The sequence below is a fragment of the Pelobates fuscus genome, chromosome 10, assembly GCF_036172605.1.
Source record: "Pelobates fuscus isolate aPelFus1 chromosome 10, aPelFus1.pri, whole genome shotgun sequence".
NCBI lineage: Eukaryota > Metazoa > Chordata > Amphibia > Anura > Pelobatidae > Pelobates > Pelobates fuscus.
Window position 1 is genome coordinate 30,126,375 of NC_086326.1, and position 23,213 is coordinate 30,149,587.

A 23,213-nucleotide genomic window follows, 5' to 3' on the forward strand; every position below is an offset into this window, starting at 1 on the left:
ACCGGCAATTAAAGTTTGTTGAAAAAAGGAAAGCTTCTTTCATTATGCAAGTATCGTAGAGTGATTAAAAATAAGTATATATACTTACTCTCTCTTTCTTGTTGGCCATCAGCAGCTTATCTAGAGAGACGTGGACATGGAATTTCACAGCATCAACGTGCAGAACCACAGCTTTCACTTTCTGGCCACTAACTATATTTTGATCTGGAATAAAAATTGTTAAAAAAAAACCAATGTAATATATCAAATAAAAAGGTAGATTATAAGTGCCTAGGAATTTATCAACACAAAAGGGCATCAACAGTTACCAGTAATAATAATGAGATTAAGAATATTGATAATAATGCATAGTATATGGCAGTAAGATAAACATAAGTTGTTATTTTGAAACTATGTACCTCCAAGGTTACACTGGGCAGCAGACACTTGCTTCGCTCCAGGGATCTGGTCAACACTGAACAGGAACGACCCATCTTCTTGAACATCCCCAACCACCAAGCTAAGTTTTCTTCCTGGGACTAGCGTGGTGATATGTCCATCGTCCTCTGAGTCTTTGAATAATGAGAACAATTTAGAACAAATGGATACTTTAAAGACAGCACTGTACGGAAGGAGACAATCGCAAACATGGATGGTAAAACAAAGGCTGGCTTGAAAGGGTTCAGATTATAGTCACATTGTGTCTAATCATTTTCAAGAATAGCCTCTATTTAGAGCCAGCAGGTTGATTTATCTGGTAAGTCTACAAAACACAGCCTTACCTCGGCTGTTAATCAGATCCCTTAGGAGTTGGTGTTCTTGTAAACATTGGCTGAGTCGAGCGAAGCTCTCTGCTGAGCAGTCGTCTGGTGCGCAGTCAGACATCTTCAGAGTCAGTAGGAAGCGTTTCTTAGCTTCGTTGATCTCGGTGACCTTAGCAGTCACAGTCTGGCCTTCCGCAAAATGGTCACCAATTTCAGTCACAAACTGGTCGCATAGCGCCTGTTGGAAAAACCCAAAAGGATAACTTTTCACTGAGATTTACTCTTAAACTATATGGCTGTCAATTTTATGAGCACTTCTTGAGAACATGGACATGGGGCAGTTTGCATGTGATGCCAGGACTGTATTGCAAACCAGACAAAAACATTTATTAGGCAATTGACAAAGTATGGTACAAATATATGGAAAGTATCTGCCCACTGATTGAGCTCAGACACCACATGTAAGATTTCAGCTTCAACAATGGTCAGTTGATTTATGGTGTCCACATGGAGTGCTGTGTAATGGTCATTATGGGATCTACTCTTTTTGTAGGAACACAAAAAGAAAGCAAACATTGGGTAAGTATAATATTTAAAGGGATACTCTAAGTAGCAAAAAATATTTAGCTTAATGAAGTAGTTTTGGTGTATAGATCATTCCCCTGCAGTCTCACTGCTCAATCCTCTGCCATTGACACACACAGCCTGCATGAAAAATATGGTTTCACTTTCAAACAGAGCTCACAACACAATGTGTTTAACTTTAGAGGTTCTTCCTGTTCTGTTAATTGAAAGTTAATCACACCGAGGTTTCCAGCAGGCTTTAGCAAGAAAACTAAAAGAGCAATAATATAAATTCTAGATTAAACACACTGTGTAATAACAGTAGTTTAAGCATTAGATCTATCTTTACAGGAAGTGTTTATGGAAGGCTGTGCAAGTCACATGCAGGGAGGTGTGACTAGGGTTCATAAACAAAGGGATTTAACTCCTAAATGGCAGAGAATTGAGCAGTGAGACTGCAGGGGCATGATCTATACACCAAAACTGCTTCGTTAAGCTAAAGTTGTTTGGTGCTTGAAGTGTCCTTTTATTTAACTGGCATAATTCACAGATTAAATCGAATACGTATTTAAAGGGCACTGATTCACCCATTTATTTTGTAGATGACCGTCCCACTTAAAAATAAGAAAATCTGGACCTTTTCACCTCTTTCCAGTACAATGGGGCAAATGTTTTCAAGCTTGGTACACAACCATATATATCAGATCCAATGTTACTTACAGCTCTGGGTGCTAATCCAACCAGACCATATGGGAATGCCACGAATACTCCATATGACATTATGGTATTGACGAATCCAGTGAGAATCATTCCGATCTGTAGTTCAGAGATGTCTTTCACACACTCGCCATCCACCAAAGACGAAATCAGGGCAGGCTTTCTAGTCAATATCTGAGCGATTCGTTAAGGAATTTCACTTTGCTGGAGATGATAAAACAATGACAACTGTCTCCCCTAATACAAAAAGCCTCACCATGGCTTCATTGCCAGTTCATCAGTGGTACAACAGAGTGGCTCATACCCTTATAGTTGGTGTGGTCTAGCAAGTGTTTCTTGTGCTTGCAATTGGAGTAATCACAGTAACTACATGGGTAAGAAAAAAATCCATAAAGTCTTATAAAAGGCATAATACCATTGCAACCTCTAGTCAATACAGGGACATAAAACATGCAAGAGGTCTCAATATCTGAAGCCAAAAAAAATGTGGTGGTGCCTTGGTCTATAGTTACGTTATCTTGTCAAGGGGTTGTATGTAGCTGTGATATTGTTCAACTTTAGCCGTTTGGGCTTATCTGAAAAGGTTACAATGCTAGTAAGAAATAAAAAAAATAAAAATAAAATGCACCATCGCTGCCTTAAAAAAAGGCTCAGCATGTGGTATTACAGTTCCATTTTCCCATTGCTTATTTCAATATAGAATAATATATACATCTCACTGGTAGAGCTAACACAGAATGCAGCTCGTCGTTAGCTCTGACATACACGGCATGGTTAAACAAATATAAGGATACAATCTCTCCTTTGACTTTGCTGAGATACATCGCCCCATGGAGCTGGTCTCCCTCCTCCAGGCCGTGCCAAAATAGCTCACAGTTTCCAATAATATCAGAAAGGTGCATTTTAGGAAGGAAAGCGTTTTTTTTCTCTGGAAGAGTTACAACTTTCAATCCCTTCTCAGTCTTCTGGACAATTTTTATGTCAACCATCTGCAAATTCAAGAATAGCATTAAAACAGAGAGAAACAGAATGGTTATAATCAGTAATAAGGAATATGTACATTACAAAGAAAAAAACCAAAACATCTAAACATCGGGGCCAGTACAAACCTTTATCTGGAAATCTATTCATAAACAGGGCTATACATAGGACACGAGGTCACACATTTAGGCTTGAAGAAAGGAGATTTCATCTAAGGCAAAGAAAAGGTTTTTTCACAGTAAGAGCAATAAGGATATGGAATTCATTGCCGGAAGAGGTGGTTTTGTCAGAGTCTATACAGATGTTTAAATTGCAATTGGATAAATGCTTGCAAAAACATAACATACAGGGATACAATTTCTAATTAGTGGGATGATAGCTGCTTGATCCAAGGAGACATCTGACTGCTATTTTGGGGTCAAGAAGGAATTTTTTCCTAGTTTGTTGCAAAATTGGAAGCGCTTCAGACTGGGTTTTTTGCCTTCTTTTGGATCAACAGCAAAAGCATATGTGAGGAAGGCTGAACTTGATGGACGCAAGTCTCTTTTCAGCTATGTAACTATGTAACTATGTAACTATATCTGGTTAAGTTGCTCTTAAAGGGACACTATAGTCACCAGAACAACTACAGCTTAATCTAGTTGTTCTGGTAAGTATAATCGCCCCCTTCATGCATTTTCATTTAAACACTGCCTTTTCAGAGAAAAGGCAGTATTTACATCGCCCCTAGGGACACCTCCAAGTGGCCACTCCTCGGATGGCCACTGGAGGGGCTTCCTGACTCAGGGCTGCACAGTAAGCCTTGCTCTATGAGCCTTGCTGTTCAGTGTCCCAATGCTCTGCATTAAGACGCTGAATTTACCTCATAGAGATGCATTGATTCAATGCATCTCTATGAGGAGGTGCTGATTGGCCAAAACTGTGTTTGACCCCACCCCCTTGCCGATTTTAGCCAATCCAATGCTTTCCCCATGGGAAAGTATTGGATTGGCTAAAAATTTGCAATTTTGATGATGTCACCAAGGGGGCGGGGCCAGCCCCGGCAGACCCGTGGAGAGTTGAAAATACGTTTTAACCCATTCTGAGGGGGGGGTGGAAGCCACCTAAATGGTGGGTTTTCACTTTAGGGTCAGGAATACAGGTTTGTATTCCTGACACTATAGTGATCCTTTAATCATTTTATCAGCGTAAAAATCAAAGATTCTAGTCACTAAGCCAGCAACTGCAACTTCAGATTTTGCCCAATTCATTTATCTCTAAGCCATAGAAATTTTAATTGCCACTGTCGAAAAAAGAAAACCATATTAAAAAAAAAAAAATAAAAAAAAAAATCTGTGGGGTTAATGCACTAAATACCAAATTGCAATTAAGTTTAGGTTTAAAAAAAAGATGTAACAAAAATGTTAACATATATATATATTTTTTTTTTTTTCAAATTAGAGATTTGTCTCCATCTATCTAACTTGGGTTTCAGTTTACTGCAAGTTGTTGCGTAATGAATAAGTAGCTGCATGTTTAAACATTTTGAAGGAAGATTGGGATGGAGTGCATGCTCCTTTGGTTCTGTGGTGAAGAAAGAGGAGCATCTGACATGTTATCGCTGTCATAACAGCTGAATTGAAAAGATTTTAAATATTATATTTGTTAATCTCTTATATAATGGTGACTGTTTTTTTGCATGGTGCTCAGATCACCCGGAGCCCACACTCATTTCTGAAAGTGGGCTATAGTGACAAATGGTCACATGATCACATGATCACTGCAGATACCAGACAAATAATTTAGACACGATAAATAAGGTTACATCTACCTTCCCAATTTCTATGCTTGCTGCGTTTCTGTTCTGAAGCCGCTTTTCTGAATTCTGCTCATCCTCCTCCTCTTCCTCTTCTATTATTTTGAAGGACACTTGCATTCGCTCTTTTTCCATGTCGCAACTCACCACCCGTACTTTGACCACCTGTGGAGAAAAAAAAAAAAAAAAAAAAAAAAAAAAGTTTTATAGATTGTTCTCCACAATGAAATATGGCATTGATACAAAGTGATTAAGAAATCTGAGAATTCTTCTTATAGCGTTTGTAGAATCACTCCTGCAAACACTGGGTGGAGAGGTAGACGCAATGAGCAAACCTAGATCAAAATGTAAAACCGTATCAAAAGGCAGGGACATTGGTTTCCATGGGGACTGAAACGTAAAAGTGCTCTTTATATGCCAATTCATTTTTTAAAGGAGCCCTTACTCACTCAACAGTGTACAGGGAATAAGCATAACATACCAATAACTGGAAACAAGGGGTTACACGGGCCCTGCTCCAACGACAAAGCACAAAGAAGGCAAAAGATCTCTACTGGTTTACAAACCACAACTTGCAAAATGTTCATAGGACTTGCAGTTTCTTGGCATTTATTGGTCATATATGTGAAACCAATGCCGTATTAAATACCTAACTGTGTATGTATGAAAAACACAAAAGCCATTGAAACAGGACCAATAAGGGAGATGGTTATTATTAAAATAAATTTAAATAAATGTACAAGTTTACTTATTTTAAGAACGTATTTTTATTTTGTTCTGCAAGTTTTACATTACCTGTCCTTTATAGAAGACTTCTTCTAAATTCTGAATGTGCTCAGAGCTCAACTCCCGCCTTAGAGCCAGCCCTTGAACTTCATTGTAGAATTTAATAATGCAGCCATAATTCTTGATTGCTGCAATGACGCCGTGAGTGACCAGACCGGGTTGTGCATCCTGATAACTGGCAATGATTGGCAACTTGGAATTTATTAGAGTCCTCTTCCGTGTTAAGATAAGTTTCTTGGCAGATGGAACAATAGTCAGGACCTGTTGATACATAGGAGACAATGTTGTCGACAACAAATGGAAATGAAATGCAATTGGTCATAAAGCTAATGTAGTTGGTATTCTCTAAACTAGGGTAAATGGAGGCTATCGTGTAATTAGCTGCAAGAACATCTCTGTACACAGTGTAGAACGTCACAAACCGATCACATTGGAAGTATTTTTATCAGTCAAAAAACCCAAATGTTCCCAATTAGGTTTCATGCGCACACATTAACACAATGTGTACATGCCTTTGGATTTCCAATATATATATATATATATAGCTACTTGTGCCAGGAGCACACATATTCTAAACTCCCTACTGGGATTGTCTCTAAAACAAGTCATTGAGGAGCCAACTCGTAAAGAGGCCATACTAGATTTAGTGTTAACAAATGGAGATTTGGTATCAGATATTACTGTAGGTGAAAGTTTAGGATCCAGTGATCATCAGTCAGTGTGGTTTAATATAAGAACAGTGACTGAGTCACACCACACAAAAACAAAAGTTTTAGACTTTAGAAAAACAGACTTTTCTAAAATTAGAATATGTGTAAAGGAGTCATTATCAGACTGGAGCAATTTATATGGAGTCCAAAAGAAATGGGATTATTTAAAAGTTGCACTACTGAAGGCAACAGAAAATTGCATTAGGCTTGTCAGTAAAAGCAAAAAATTCAAGAAACCACTGTGGTACTCCGCAGATGTGGCCAAAATAGTAAAAAACAAAAAGTTAGCATTTAGTAATTATAAAAAAACCCAGAGTGAGGAAGACAGAATGACCTATAAGATTAGGCAGAAAGAGGCTAAGCAAGTTATAAGAGCTTCCAAATCCCACACAGAAGAGAAAATAGCACAGTCAGTAAAAAAGGGGGACAAAACGTTTTTTAGATACATAAATGAGAAAAGAAAAGTAAAACAAGGATTAGTTAGATTAAAAACAAAAGAAGGAAGGTATGTAGATGAGGATAAAGGTCTAGCTGACTGCCTCAATGAATATTTTTGTTCGGTATTTACAGATGAAAATGAAGGAAAGGGACCTCAGTTAAGAAAAAGGATAAATGAGTCATTTATTACACGTGAGTTTACAGAGGAAGAGGTTCTATTTCAACTGTCAAAAGTAAAGACAAATAAGTCAATGGGACCTGATGGAATACACCCAAAGCTATTAAAAGAGCTTAGTGGTGTACTAGCAAAACCATTAACAGATTTATTTAACCAATCATTGATAACAGGAGTAGTCCCAGAAGATTGGAAGTTAGCGAATGTTGTGCCCATTCACAAGAAAGGTAATAGGGAGGAGTCGGGCAACTATAGGCCAGTAAGCCTTACTTCAGTAGTGGGGAAAGTGATGGAAACCATGTTAAAGGATAGGATTGTTGAACATCTAAAAACACATGGATTTCAAGACCAGAGACAACATGGGTTTACTTCAGGGAGATCATGCCAAACTAATCTTATTGATTTTTTTGATTGGGTAACTAAAATTATAGATCAGGGTGGTGCAGTAGACATTGCTTACCTAGATTTCAGTAAGGCTTTTGACACTGTTGCACATAGAAGGCTTATCAATAAACTACAATCTTTGAGTTTGGATTCCAATATTGTTGAATGGGTAAGGCAGTGGCTGAGTGACAGGCAACAGAGGGTTGTAGTCAATGGAGTATATTTGAAGCTTGTCACCAGTGGGGTACCTCAGGGATCTGTACTTGGACCCATTCTCTTTAATATTTTTATTAGTGATATTGCAGAAGGTCTTGATGGTAAGGTGTGTCTTTTTGCGGATGATACTAAGATATGTAACAGGGTTGATGTTCCAGGAGGGATAAGCCAAATGGAAAATGATTTAGGTAAACTAGAAAAATGGTCAGAGTTGTGGCAACTGACATTTAATGTGGATAAGTGCAAGATAATGCATCTTGGACGTAAAAACCCAAGGGTAGAGTACAAAATATTTGATAGAGTCCTAACCTCAACATCTGAGGAAAGGGATTTAGGGGTGATTATTTCTGATGACTTAAAGGTAGGCAGACAATGTAATAGAGCAGCAGGAAATGCTAGCAGAATGCTTGGTTGTATAGGGAGAGGTATTAGCAGTAGAAAGAGGGAAGTGCTCATGCCATTGTACAGAACACTGGTGAGACCTCACTTGGAGTACTGTACACAGTACTGGAGACCCTATCTTCAGAAGGATATTGATACCTTAGAGAGAGTTCAAAGAAGGGCTACTAAACTGGTTCATGGATTGCAGGATAAAACTTACCAGGAAAGGTTAAAGGATCTTAACATGTATAGCTTGGAGGAAAGACGAGACAGGGGGGATATGATAGAAACATTTAAATACATAAAGGGAATCAACACAGTAAAGGAGGAGACTATATTTAAAAGAAGAAAAACTACCACAACAAGAGGACATAGTCTTAAATTAGAGGGACAAAGGTTTAAAAATAATATCAGGAAGTATTACTTTACTGAGAGGGTAGTGGATGCATGGAATAGCCTTCCAGCTGAAGTGGTAGAGGTTAACACAGTAAAGGAGTTTAAGCATGCGTGGGATAGGCATAAGGCTATCCTTACTATAAGATAAGGCCAGGGACTAATGAAAGTATTTAGAAAACTGGGCAGACTAGATGGGCCGAATGGTTCTTATCTGCCGTCACATTCTATGTTTCTATGTTTCTATCAGTACTGGAATTGCATTGTGTGTAGTAGGGGCTTCGTGTGTACGCCAGTGCAAGCATTAACTAATGTACATATGTTGCCAGGCTTTGCAATGAATTAAAAAAAATAAACAGAATTTTAAATTTGAAGAATAAAATAATAGCAGGACCAATAGCTAACATTTAGTTTGTTAGAAGGTTGTGCTAAAATTGTGGAACTGACAGTTTCTTCTAATGTTTTGCTTTGGCACAATGTGATAGTAATAGGACTCCTTATGCTCACCCTGCATTTAATTTTGAGTCCTTTCTTGTATTTTAGTTCTGGCTGGTGTAGCTGGACGTCGGCCAAGTGGAGACGAGGTACGAGGCCAGAGATGTAACTGGTGATTCTCACTTCCATGCCTACAGGCTCAATATTCACCACATCCCCCTAAACAGAAAAATAAATTAATTGAGGAGTAAGAAAATAACATACAAGTGAAATTTGAGTTTATTGCGTACAGCATACAATATAACAATACTAAAGAACAAATTTATAATAAAATGATAAAAAAAAGATTTAGGCCATGTCTGGGAAGGAGTAGAGAAAAAAACAATATGCACAATTACTGGATAAGATTAGAGAAGACAACATTGACAAAGGATCATATTTTCCAATGTTTGTAACCAATCTGGCTAGGGTGAACAGTAATATGACATAGCCGAATTTGGCTCCAATAACGAGGATATGGAGAGTTCTTTTTACCTGGTTAGTGGCAGAACTGAAGGTCTTCAGGTGTCATGAGAACATGTTTTTTGTAAAATCACTTATAAACAGTCTCCCAGCACCATAACCACTAGAATAAGCTGTAGTAATTATGGTACTTCAAGTCTCCCTTTAAGACTTATTTCATATGTTGACATATTTTCGAGACAACAGGTCATTACTTAATGTATTAAATCAACATTGTAATTTACCTCCAACAGCTGTCCAGCCTTTATTTCATTGTGCGTCAGGTACAGTCCGCCAATGATGCCCCTAAAAGATCAAGGAGTACAGACAGGTGTTAGAGGACCAAGCTTTCATATATAACGGATGAAGGTTAGGCATTTTGCCATACTATGTTTGTAGTCACAAGCTGAGAACATTGTCCAGGGGTGTGAAATGAAAAGGTCATACTTACGGCTTTAAAGAGACGAAGATGGTCTCATCCATGGGGCTAAACTCAAGGACACGCACCGTGTGGCTGGTGCCCTGCTTGAACTTTCCAAGACCCTTGGATTCTTCTTCTTTTGAAAGAAGTTGGTGTTTCTGAAAATAAGGTGAACAGACAAAGAGTTTACGCCAGGAATTTCAAACTCTGGACCTTCAGATGTCGATGGACAACAACTACCAGAATTATGTCGATGGACAACTACCACCAGCACTATTCTTCATACAATATCAAGTTCAAATACTTGGTGCTTGCTATTGTTCATGATTGTTAAGCAGGAAGGGTACTTACAAAAATGTGACTGCCAAAACACACATTAAAAAGAAACTTACACAGTAAAGAAACATTTTGAAATTAAAATGTACCAATGAAAAAGCACTGTAGAATGCAATGATGCTTTATAAATAAGTATAAAATAAGTATAATAAAATAATAACAGTCCTTGCTAAACAATCCAGTATGTGTCAAAGATTCATGTAAATGGTCATTCAACAAGCTGGATAGTGGTGGGTGGCCTTCCCTGTTACATAGCATAGCATAGTTTAAATATCAGAGCACAAATACAATGGATTGTATACAACACTGCCTCAGGATATGTTGAGGGGGAAAAAAAAAAAAAGGTTTGTTTTTTTAAAAGGTTTATTAGTACTTACGAAGGCAAACCCCATAGTGTCGCCATTGAGTTCAAGTAATGCTCCCACGGACTTAAACAAGGCTTTCACAGTGCAGTTCTCCAACACAGAACCAGTCAGACTGCTGGAGAGCTGGCGTAGTAAGGTGCCCGGCTGGATCAATGATTGGCGAAGCGTCAGACGGATGTTCTTTGAAGAGGGATCGACCCACAAGATACAAGCTTTGACCTGCGGTGAGATGGTCATGCATCAGACAGGGTTATGTACAAAAGTGAGAATTCAAAGTGAATTCAAACAAAATTCCAAATTTAAAGCCAGAATAGGCAAACTGAAAGCTTAGCTGAACTATAGAATATTTTCCAATTTGCCTATTTCAAACTTAAATTTTAAATTCACTTTGAATTCTCACTTTAGTGGATAACCCTGTACTAAAAATATTTCACAGGGGGACCATAACTTACACAATTAAATAAAACCTTTAAAATAATATATAAGTTATGTTAATTTTTTTTTTTTTTTTTTTTTTAATGCCTCAGCAAAATTCTTAGTCTCTCCTGCTTCTATGACACATTTAAAATATATAATTTCACAATCGAAGGCATCTACTACATGTACATTTATGTTATGTACATTGTTTGACTCCTTTTTGGCTTATGTGGAAAAACAAAGAGAACGAGACGGTTATGCTTGAGTAACCAATTCAATGCAAACATTAATTTCCTGAAGAGAGCAAGGTTCTAACAATTACAAAGTTTGGTAAAATAACTTAACCAAAACCCCATGTTTTTTGATTGCTTCTAATTGTGTTGAACCTGTTTATTGACTAACCATGAACAATACTCTGATGCACTGTTTTGGGTACCTACCTCCTGGTTAACACTGTATTCACTGCTTTTTTTGGGTTCAAAGTGTAAGAAATCTACTGTCGAAGTAAAGGATGAAAGGAAGGACAAGGTGATTTTGTCATTTGACACCTGTGAAAAGAAGGGACATTTAGAAAAATATAAATAGTATTTGGGAAGAATCTACTGCAAACGTCATGCAAATAACAGGAAGGGAGATCAACGAGGAACAGACATGTCACTGGTTACAAAGATTTTACATAGATCACACAGACCACACTCAATCTAGGCTCTAAATTGTGTTAACATTTGCTAACAACTTGCATACAAATAGGTCGTACCTTCTTAATAGTGGCTTTAACAATCAACCCTGGCAACAAATTATTAAGAGACCAGTTCTGTTGCTCTGTTGCAACAGCTGCAGCGACATCAGGCTGCGTGATCGACAGACGCACAATCCTCCCATCATTCTTCACTTCTTCAATCACGCAGTTCAGATACTGTCCCACCTTCAGAGATGTCGCTGAAAGAGACACCGGACGTGTAAATGTGTGCATGGGCATGAAAACATGAAATATAGTCAGTAAATCCTGGCAAGTCCTCTCTTTTCAGACTGCAACTCCCATCATCAAGAGATACAATCAACACCAGAGGGTAATGTAGAACTCAATGGATAAAAGTTCCATCAATTCAGACTTTCCTCGCTTTGAAACAGGGATACCCATCTACAAGTATGGGAGTGTTTAGGAAATCGAAGCAGAAAGGCACCTCGTTCCTGTTCAGGTTTGTTCTAAATAAAGGAATCTTGGACACAGTTGCAGGAAGATGTGCCATTATGCAGAGTTTTTAGCAAACCGCACAATTAAGACTCATCGCTCTCATTTAATATGTTTAATATGTATTGCGGTTTTGAAGACAGTCAAGGTGCCTCCAGAGTCCATTTTTTATAATTGAAACAGAATAATGCAGTCAGCACACCCTTGAGTGTCTGAGGAAGTCTGGAGTTATGGTTTTTGCTATTATAATGAAGCAGTATATGACTTACATTTATTTGTCTGTTTTAAATATACTTGAGCTTTTTGACGGGGCAGGAAGGCTTTAGTTCCAGCGACTCCTAAGTCAATGATATACCCATGATCTTCTATACTGGATACACACCCTGAAAGCAGCTGGAAAGAGAAAAAAATATTTATTTTTTTTACCATCAACATTTCATTTTATTCTGAGGGGACACAGATGGGAGGAGGAAGTAACAAAAAAGATTGTAACAAAAGTGTAAAAATGTAATGACTGCGTCATTGAAGAAGGCAAGTTTTCAATTAACATCTCCTAAAACTTAAAGGACCACTATAGGCACCCAGACCACTTCAGCTCAATGAAGTGGTCTGGGTGCCAGGTCCGCCAGGTTTTAACCCTGCAGCTGTTAACATTGCAGTTTCACCGAGGGTTAATCCAGCCTCTAGTGGCTGTCTCACTGACAGCCGCTAGAGGCGCTTCCGCGATTCTCACTGTGAAAATCACAGTGAGAAGACGCTGAATGTCCATAGGAAAGCATTGAGTAATGCTTTCCTATGGGTGGTTTGAATGCACGCGCAGCTCTTGCCGCGCATGCACATTCGGGCTGACGTCGGTAGAGGGAGGAGAGTTCCCCAGCGGCGAGGAAGCCCAGGAAGACGCGCAGAGGAATTAAGTTTTAACCCCTTCAGCCCAGCAGGAGGGGGGACCTAATGACACTATAGTGCCAGGAAAACAAGTTTGTTTTCCTGGCACTATACTGCTCCTTTAAATATACGGTTATTTTCTAAGTCAAATTATATCATCACTGTTTAAGGAGGTTTTATCAGTAAAAGAAATTCTCAAACAGATTCCTCTATCCTTTAGGCAACATCCACATATGAATAATTTTATACATTCTATGTGGTTCAATAAACAACACAAATGAATATGTATTAAATTTTTACTATCGATATGATTATTTATATATACTCATCACTACCTTTTTTTTCGAAAGGTATCTGAGACTATTACAGACACAATGCATTTTACCTGCAGAACATGCTACTGTATTCATAACACATACAAGTTGTTTTTACGGATACAATGTAAATGCATACCATTCCCGGTCGCAAAGATGCGTCAGCGAGGAGTTTGTTGACATCCTGCGGATTGATGGATAGTTTGATGCTTTGAAAACCACGAGATGTAGATTCCAAACTACTGACGGCACATCTTACCAGCATCCCAGGACAGTACAGATCAGGCAGGGGCGCAAGTGCCTAAAATGTGTAGGAAGATGTAAACAGTTGAAGTTTGAATGCTTGCGAGAAATACTTCAGAATAGCTCCATATATAAGGATAGGGTAAAAAAAAAAAAAAGCTCTTCACAAAGAATTTTCTTCATGAACTGGATGACAAAATCCATGATGAGCAGTGAATGAAAATTGCAACAACAAAAAAATAAACACACATTAAATCCAAAGGCTTAGGCTGGGTTGAGTTAGGGCAGGGGTACTGTGTCAAAACAAGATCGTGAAGACCCTTGGCATGTCGGTCTTAGATTTTTTTTATAATTGAGATGTGTATGTAGCCATATTATGCTTGTGTTATTTATAGGGGCTGCAGTTGCTTTGTAGCATTGTATTTGTGTATATGTGGGCTGTTATATTGTACAGTATATGTTCATGAGTAGTTTGTGATATTGTGTATGATACCTATGACTGTGGGCTGTGTATGGAGGCTTCTTGTGGAGTTGTGTGTGTGGAGGATATGTCACAGTGTGTTTCCCAGGGTGTGTGTATGTGTGGGGCTGCTTGTGGTGTTGCTTTGGTGTATGTAGATTGTCAGTGGTGTTGAGTTTGTGAGTAGTGATGTCCCGAGCGGTTCGCCGGCGAATAGTTCCTGGCGAACATAGCTTGTTCGCGTTCACCACGGACGGCGAACATATGCGATGTTCGGTCCACCCCCTATTCGTCATCATTGAGTAAACTTTGACCCTGAACCTCACAGTCAGCAGACACATTCCAGCCAATTAGCAGCAGACCCTCCCACCTCCTAGACAGCATACAATTTAGATTAATTCTGAAGCTGCATTCTTTTTTTTTTTGTGTTTGTGTTTATTATACATTATCCCCCCATAGCCAGTAACCTGTGTTTATTATACATTATCCCCCCCACAGCCAGTAACCTGTGTTTATTATACATTATCCCCCCATAGCCAGTAACCTGTGTTTATTATACATTATCCCCCCCATAGCCAGTAACCTGTGTTTATTATACATTATCCTCCCATAGCCAGTAACCTGTGTTTATTATACATTATCCCCCCCATAGCCAGTAACCTGTGTTTATTATACATTATCCCCCCCCCAGTAACCTGTGTTTATTATACATTATCCCCCCCATAGCCAGTAACCTGTGTTTATTATACATTATCCCCCCCCCTTAGCCAGTAACCTGTGTTTATTATACATTATTCCCCATAGCCAGTAACCTGTGTTTATTATACATTATCCTCCCATAGTCAGTAACCTGTGTTTATTATACATTATCCCCCCCATAGCCAGTAACCTGTGTTTATTATACATTATCCTCCCATAGCCAATAACCTGTGTTTATTATACATTATCCCCCCATAGCCAGTAACCTGTATTTATTATACATTATCCTCCCCATAGCCAGTAACCTGTGTTTATTATACATTATCCCCCCATAGCCAGTAACCTGTGTTTATTATACATTATCCCCCCATAGCCAGTAACCTGTGTTTATTATACATTATCCCCCCCATAGCCAGTAACCTGTGTTTATTATACATTATCCTCCCCATAACCAGTAACCTGTGTTTATTATACATTATCCTCCCCATAGCCAGTAACCTGTGTTTATTATACATTATCCTCCAATAGCCAGTAACCTGTGTTTATTATACATTATCCTCCATAGCCAGTAACCTGTGTTTATTATACATTATCCCCCATAGCCAGTAACCTGTTTATTATACATTATCCCCCCATAGCCAGTAACCTGTGTTTATTATACATTATCCCCCATAGTCATTTATCGTTGGACCTAGACAGCATGATGTCCTAGGACGGCCCAGAGAGTGAGTGAGTGAATAATATAATATATATGTTCAGAAATATATTAGTAATATATGTAAATCGGGTTCATGCAAAGAGGGTGAAAATGTATTAAAGAAAAACACACTTATTGCATCAAATTTACAAAGCCAAACTTTTAAAAGCTTTCCTCATTTCTTTCTCAGGATGAGGAATATATCGGTTGTAGACTGAGGATTTCCATCTGCCCAATCTTTTAATAATATGCACTGGAGTGTCAGTGTTGAAGGAGACCGAAGCTGCCCCTATTCTAAATGAAAAACCCGTGACATGGATACAACCCAATCTTAGGAGTAGTGTTCTGATGTAGAAGATGAATTTAGCCGTAGTCAGAGGGATTCGGTGAGAGTAGTGGTGAAATGTGTGTGGCATGACTGAGTGTGGGTAAGTAAGAGTCAAGTATTTTAACTGGGAACTAGTTCTAGGTGGTATAAAGTGGTATAGCGGATGGATGAGTAGTTTGGTTCATTTTAGAGGTTTGTAGAGAAAGTATATAGTGATCATGATTTTTAGCGATATCCAATATTTTTAAGGTGGTCTCAAACAAACATAAAATGCTATATAAAATGTGTGGGAATATTGAATAGTCGTGTACAGTAAATCAGAGAGGGCTCAGAATATCGAACCATCGATCGGTAAACTGGATGAAGTACGGGGTCTGTTTTATTAAATACGCGGCAATATGCTTTTAATGGGATAGGACGTTAGGAAAGGTGTGTGATTGGGATAAGTGGTTGTGGCTGTATTTACCTTATCCTGGGACCGACCTGGCTCCTAAGCTTGAGCCGCGCGTGGCTGGATCACTCCTGCCTCCACACGAGCCGCTTGCGGCTTGATCTCCTCTTCTGACTTAGCCGCGTGCACTGACCGCAGTAATCGGTCACGTGGCCCGCCTGGCACTAGGAGCACGGCTCGAGTCACGAGCTCGCTCTTAAAGGGGCAGTGGGAGCCAAAAGTTGATTCAGGCTCCCATTGGCCCACGTCATTCCAGCACCCCCACACACAAACGTTTTGGGGGCGTAGGCATGACGTGGGCCAATCAAATGTTAAAGGATATTTAAACTTCCCTAGCCCTATCCACTTTGTCCTATTGTGGTTTCTGTGTCAGTACCCTTTAGTGCGTTCCTTGATCTATTTTGTTTATTTTGGTATTGACCATGGCTTTGTTCTTGACTCTGAATTTATCTTTAACCCTTTCCTGTCTTGTTTGCCCGTGTGACTGATTACCATCTACCTGACTCTGGCTTGTTCTCGTTTTCGTAGTCTCTCTGTTACCATGACCTCGTCTCGTTTCTGATTACGCTTTATCTCTGTCTGATGTTTAGTCTGGCCATTCTAAGTCCAGGTAATAAGTTATATCCTAGTCTTGTCCCTTGCTATCCTAAACTCTGCGTGTTGGGGTATTACATCATGACATTATGATAGGACCATGGGCCCTGCAGGTCTAGGACAGCAAATGGCCTCCGATGAGGCAAGATTTTAAGAACAGGATCACCGTATGGACCAGATTGCCCAGGCCCATCAGACACTTTTGTCCAGAAATGCTTATTTGGCCCCTGAGACACTGGTATGCGTACCATCTCAACCCGTACCTCCCATTCCAGAGGCATCTATCCGGAGTCCATTTAAAAAAAAAAAAAAAAAAAAATAAAAAATTTTTTGACTGTAATATAATAGCAGTCAGTTTCCTTCACACGTGTGCATTTCAGGGCCTGCCAGGGCACAGTGTCACACCAGTGCAACTCATATCTGGTGTAACAGTAGTGTACATTAAAAAAATAAAAAATAAAATACAGGGGGCTTGTTGTCACCTTTCGGGGACCCTTGGTGTTGTACGTACGAGACCTTCAATGACATCAGTGAGGACAAGGAACGGGACATGGCTAGCTTGGTATCCAACCTTGTGCAAATGGGGAGTTTGCGGTTGTGCAAATGGACTGTTTGCGGTGCGTTAAACGGGGAGTTTGGTCTGTCACTGTGAAGCGGGCGTAACCCTTACACTACCTGATCGATACAACATCATACCTGATGTTTTAAAGCACGTTATTCCAAGCAATTTAGGAATGTTAGGTGATTTATGCCCTTTATGGATTAAAACCAGACTCTGCATCAACTATGTAATTTTCCATGGGAGGTTTGCCATGGATCCCCCTCCAGCATGCCACAGTCCAGGTGTTAGTCCCCTTGAAACAACTTTTCCATCACTATTGTGGCCAGAAATAGTCCCTGTGGGTTTTAAAATTCGCCTGCCTATTGAAGTCTATGGCGGTTCGCCCGTTCGCGAACATTTGCGGAAGTTCGCGTTCGCCATTCGCGAACGGAAAATGTTATGTTCGCGACATCACTATTTGTGAGTACTGTGTGTTTGTGAGGACTGGATAAGAAGAGGCTTATTCTGCAGCTCTGTGTATATCTAGCGGTGTGGGTGGCTTCCCTGGGGTCCAGTGGGTAACAGGCTGGCCAGGTGCAGGTCAAGGGCAGGAGCTGTGAAAGCTGCTCTACTCCACTATAGATTCCATATTGTGTTAGCTGAATTTGCCAATGAACGCAGTGGTAAATGACTGCAGCAATGTGTTTAAATAGAATTCTCAAAGCAATTAAATATACTATTTTCAGTGATAACACATGGGGGTACAGCACATCTAAGCTTAACCAAAGTGGTAATTTAACTTTAAACCCTTAGCCTATATGAACGCATTATTGTGTTAGCAAGCATATTATTTTTTAATATAAATTTTTGTCTGCGTACATGGTACACACAGCAAAAAGCCATTGTGGCAAAAAAAACATATGAACGAGTTCTTACCTCCAAAGGGACATCTTTTTCTGCCTGCTCACTTAGAATTTTAGAGTATGCCTCGCAAATATGTGTTGCATGGGCATATCCCGTCATTCCATATGGCAGACTGATAGCCATTTCAAAGTCTTTAACTTCTTTTACACATCCCAGCAACAGCATGCCAACCTTGAGATTCTGAAACAAAGGAGTGCCAGGTGATGAGTGCCATCTGATAGGACTAACAAAGCTGGGTACAGAACATGTATGTAGAATTCAGGCAGAGTTACTTACTAAATGTGAATTTCAAAGTTATGGGGGAAATAGCCAAACTACAAAAAAAATGTAAGTCAGTTATGCTTTCCATTCAGGTACTTTGGCCTTGAATTTGAAATTCACTCCTTAGTAAATAACGTGTTGTAAGGAATCACTTTATAGGCTTATAACAATGACTGACAGGGAGGTAAGATGGAGGCACCCTGTTGCAAGATAAAGAGGTGTATATTTCTACATTTATTTTAATTGTTCACACCTCTGAAAGATATATTTGTTAAAGACGTGTGGTATGTAAAGATAACAATTAAAAATCCCGGGAAGCAACAGCTCCCCTTTAGAGATAAACAAAACAAACAAAAAAAATGTAAATATAATGTTCTCAAAGGACAGGCTTTGAAAGGGCATGCATCTATTTTCATAAATATTATTTACTGGTAAACACTACTCATACTACAGGAATTAATCATGAACACTTATGGATTTTCTTCAATAAATTCAAAATTGTTGCAAATACTAATTTAATTGACAAAATTCAGGTGATCTGGAAATATTCTCCAACTCAGCTAAAATTACAAATTGGCCATTTTAACCTCAATTGTCATTTGGATTTCAATTTGCTATACTGTAGTTTAGATTAGTAGATTGCCCACCACAATTAGAATGGTCCATGCATCCCCAGCAGGTAAAGAAAAGGAAAGCTAAATAGAAAAACAAACCTTAAACCTCAGGATATCCACAGGTTGCTCCTTTGAAACAGGTGTTTTCCGCTTTTCCTGACGAATAAACTTTGGTTTCTCTCTGACCAGATTGGTCTTCTTTTTCTTCCTGATTGGTTCATTGTCATCTTCCTCATGATGGGTCTGGTTAAACACCCCCCAAAAAAACAGTAAATTTAACAGGCTTCATACAGTCATTACATTTAAAAGATACATTTAGTGAGAGAGAGGAAAGTGAAAATTAACAAGCCACTAAACTTTCCAATAGAACATTTATTTCAAGTTACATACTATTTACTACCTACCACACACATATACTACTCCAGAACACAACAGCTAATCTTTTGCTAAATCAAATAACACTGAAAACAAAACAATATACTCACAAATGTCCTACCAAACACTACCTTCCCATATAATTTGTCCAAATATTTGTTTAAAAGGAGCATGGCATTTAAGTTCCCACTTCCTCAGACAGACTCCTTTACAGCTTAAAGGACCACTCTAGTGCCAGGAAAGCATACTTGTTTTCCTGGCACTAGAGTGCCCTGAGGGTGCCCCCACCCTCAGGGACCCACTCCCGCCCGGCTCTGGAAAGGGGTAAAAACTTACCTTTTTCCAGCGCTGGGCGGGGAGCTCTCCTCCTCCTCTCCGCCTCCGTTCCTCCCCGTCGGCTGAATGCGCACGCGCGGCAAGAGCTGCGCGCGCATTCAGCCGATCACATAGGAAAGCATTCATAATGCTTTCCTATGGACGCTTGCGTGCTCTCACTGTGATTTTCACAGTGAGAATCACGCAAGCGCCTCTAGCGGCTGTCAGTGAGACAGCCACTAGAGGAAAAAGGGAAAGGCTTAACTAATTGATAAACATAGCAGTTTCTCTGAAACTGCTATGTTTATAAAACAATTAGTTAACCCTAGAAGGACCTGGCACCCAGACCACTTCATTAAGCTGAAGTGGTCTGGGTGCCTAGAGTGGTCCTTTAATGTAAAAAACTCTGAGCCACGATCATACATATGAGAGGGAGAGTAAATGAGTGCTCCAAGCATCATAAAATTACAGTTTGCTGTAGTGGAAATGGTCCCAGGAGTACCATGACGCCCCCTACTGTAAGGAGTCAAACTGTTTGTAAACAATTGGCCTTTTTACCTTCTGTTAGTTCTCCCGCGCTAAATCCTACAATGCTGGGCTTAGCTCAGTGGCTAAGAGTGATAAGCTGTAAAATTGGTACTTGTAACATTCCTTTAAATGCTAACATGACATACAACGCTCCACATTACTTACAGAGAACAGGTTATCATTTTCCTGGGGCCTCTTTTTAATCTTTGGTTGGGCCGACTTAGACTGGGTACCTCCACGAGGAAAGCTTTCTTCCATGGCTTCTGTGTTTTTTCTCTGCAATGAAAGATGGACAAAATTATTGTTATATTTTATCTAGAAAACAGTGCTGTGGAGTGCGAGTCAGAATCAATTATTGGGTAACAAAATGACCATGCCAGCGTACAAGTTGATCCTGTGTATAACTTTCTGATAAGACATCCAAAAGAGAATTTGCAGACACAAACAGCCCTGCGTCATTCCACCGTCAATGCTTACATGTTCTGAGTGTACAGGAATGGTGTAAGCCATTGATACATGTTCTGTATCATTGCCCTGCTGCGGTCTAATTTGAGATTCCTAATAGAGCGTTATTTGTTCATTGTATTCTCTGCTAAACTGATCTAGCTTGTTTGACTATCCTGTTTTCGGTACTCATAGACCCAGCCTGGAATTACGTTCTTGTGTGTTTCTGCGTCCCCGACCTTGGCTCATTTAAACGTGGACACTGAGGACTGATAATAAACCTCTAGATCTTTTATACTTTTAGAAAAGCATAGGTTCAAGATCTGTGTACAGGGTCATACCCAAAACCTCGACATATATTCAATATATTCGTCATCCCCAAATGTTTGAGAGATTGTTTTACATATAAAATGTAAATTATGAAAATTCAAATGTTATAGTAATTAATACATGCAAATTGAAATCAACATAGTAGAACGTCAGGCTTCTACACATTTATTAGAATGACTCCAGGCAAGTATGGAAATGTAATCAATCCCCCCAAATAAATAAATATACAGATTAAACATGATACTCGCCTGAAGTTTGCCGATACGGCTAACGTTATGTTACATGCATTAGATTTATGCACCTGCTCCAATTATTCTTAGCATGTGGCTGCACTCTACCAGAGTTAATAACTAAAGTGAGAATTCAAAGTGAATTTCAGATTGAAGGCCAGAGTAATCGCACTGGACACATAGCTGACGGATAATTTTTCCAGTTTCGCTATTTGAACCTTAAATTTGGTTTGAATTCACCTTAAATTCTCATTTTAGTGAATAACCCAGTATGTGTTATGTAAGGAACCAAATGCTCACACATCCATGCCTATAGCATGGATTTATGAGCAAAAACTGAAAGGGTTACTCAGAGTATCATAGCCTTTACAGCCCGCTGTTGTGTCCCCTAGCATCGTTCCCCAGGAAGTGGGCAAACAATTTTACAATGGTTTGCTTCTTACCTGGTTCCAACCAGACACCAAGCCTCAGAGAATTCCGGCTGAGCCGTATGAGCAGAAGCCAGATTCTGATCCCGAAGTTCATTTGTTTTTACTAAAACAGAATGCTTGGTTGTATAGCGAGAGGTATTAGCAGTAGAAAGAGGGAAGTGCTCATGCCATTGTACAGAACACTGGTGAGACCTCACTTGGAGTATTGTACACAGTACTGGAGACCTTAGAGAGAGTTCAGAGAAGGGCTACTAAACTGGTTCATGGATTGCAGGATAAAACTTACCAGGAAAGGTTAAAGGATCTTAACATGTATAGCTTGGAGGAAAGACGAGACAGGGGGATATGATAGAAACATTTAAATACATAAAGGGAATCAACACAGTAAAGGAGGAGACTATATTTAAAAGAAAGAGAACTACCACAACAAGAGGACATAGTCTTAAATTAGAGGGAAAGGTTTAAAAATAATATCAGGAAGTATTACTTTACTGAGAGGGTAGTGGATGCATGGAATAGCCTTCCAGCTGAAGTGGTAGAGGTTAACACGGTGAGAGAGTTTAAGCATGCATGGGATAGGCATAAGGCTATCCTTACTATAAGATGAGGCCAGGGACTAATGAGAGTATTTAGAAAATTGGGCAGACTAGATAGGCCAAACATCAGCACAGGGCTCCCAGCCAGTTAAAGGGAAACTCCAGTGCCAGGAAAACGATCCGTTTTCCTGGCACTGGAGGGTCCCTCTCCCTCCCACCCCCCAATCCCCGGTTACTGAAGGGGTGAAAACCCCTTCAGTCACTTACCTCAGGCAGCGACATGTCCCACGTCGCTGCCTGCTCCTCCCCCGCCGCTCCTCCTTCTTCCTCCGTCGGACGGTGGGCGAGACTGATCCCGCCCACCGGCCGAGGAGTCCCAATGCGCATTGGCGCACCCCATAGGAAAGCATTGAAAATGAATTTCAATGCTTCCCTATGGGGAATAGATCGACGCTGGAGGTCCTCACACAGCGTGAGGACGTCTAGAGACGCTCTAGCACAGATAATCTGTGCTGGGGACCAGGAAGTTCCCTCTAGTGGCTGTCTAGTAGACAGCCACTAGGGGAGGACTTAACCCTGCAAGGTAATTATTGCAGTTTATAAAAAACTGCAATAATTACACTTGCAGGGTTAAGGGTAGTGGGAGTTGGCACCCAGACCACTCCAATGAGCAGAAGTGGTCTGGGTGCCTGGAGTGTCCCTTTAATGAACGCTTGAGCAAAGGCAGATTTAAATAGCCAGCGCAGAATTCTCAATCTGGCCTTTCTAATAACGGTTGCCATAGGCTACACTTTCAGCAGCAACATAAAATATATTATGTGCAGTTTTTCATAATTGATATATACATGGTCCTTGCACCATGACCACTTCAAAACATTGAAGTAGTCATTATGGCTGGAAAAAACCTTTAAGCGTAATAAAAAAAAAAGCAAACAAACAAGCAAATTGTATATATAAAATATTTAAAGGACCACTCTAGGCACCCAGACCACTTCAGCTTAATGAAGTGGTCTGGGTGCCAGGTCCTGCTAGGGTTAACTAATTGTTTTATAAACATAGCAGT

General features: G+C 39.7%; 1 protein-coding gene across 1 annotated transcript in view; it reads right to left on the reverse strand.

The window, feature by feature from the left end:
- PDCD11 (programmed cell death 11) overlaps nt 1-23,213 on the reverse strand; it is a 38,503-nt gene that overhangs the window by 13,227 nt on the left and 2,063 nt on the right. Inside the window, exons 2-19 of the mRNA XM_063435028.1 lie at nt 20,345-20,455; nt 19,061-19,204; nt 18,099-18,266; nt 13,289-13,450; nt 12,220-12,343; nt 11,516-11,697; nt 11,199-11,306; nt 10,354-10,560; nt 9,671-9,798; nt 9,465-9,525; nt 8,791-8,937; nt 5,596-5,847; nt 4,816-4,965; nt 2,819-3,013; nt 2,028-2,198; nt 762-981; nt 399-551; nt 89-204 (exon numbers count right to left, since the gene is read on the reverse strand). Coding sequence (XP_063291098.1) covers nt 89-204; nt 399-551; nt 762-981; nt 2,028-2,198; nt 2,819-3,013; nt 4,816-4,965; nt 5,596-5,847; nt 8,791-8,937; nt 9,465-9,525; nt 9,671-9,798; nt 10,354-10,560; nt 11,199-11,306; nt 11,516-11,697; nt 12,220-12,343; nt 13,289-13,450; nt 18,099-18,266; nt 19,061-19,204; nt 20,345-20,437 — 2,781 coding nt within the window. The 5' untranslated portion in view covers nt 20,438-20,455. The remainder of the gene's footprint in view (nt 1-88; nt 205-398; nt 552-761; nt 982-2,027; nt 2,199-2,818; nt 3,014-4,815; nt 4,966-5,595; nt 5,848-8,790; nt 8,938-9,464; nt 9,526-9,670; nt 9,799-10,353; nt 10,561-11,198; nt 11,307-11,515; nt 11,698-12,219; nt 12,344-13,288; nt 13,451-18,098; nt 18,267-19,060; nt 19,205-20,344; nt 20,456-23,213) is intronic.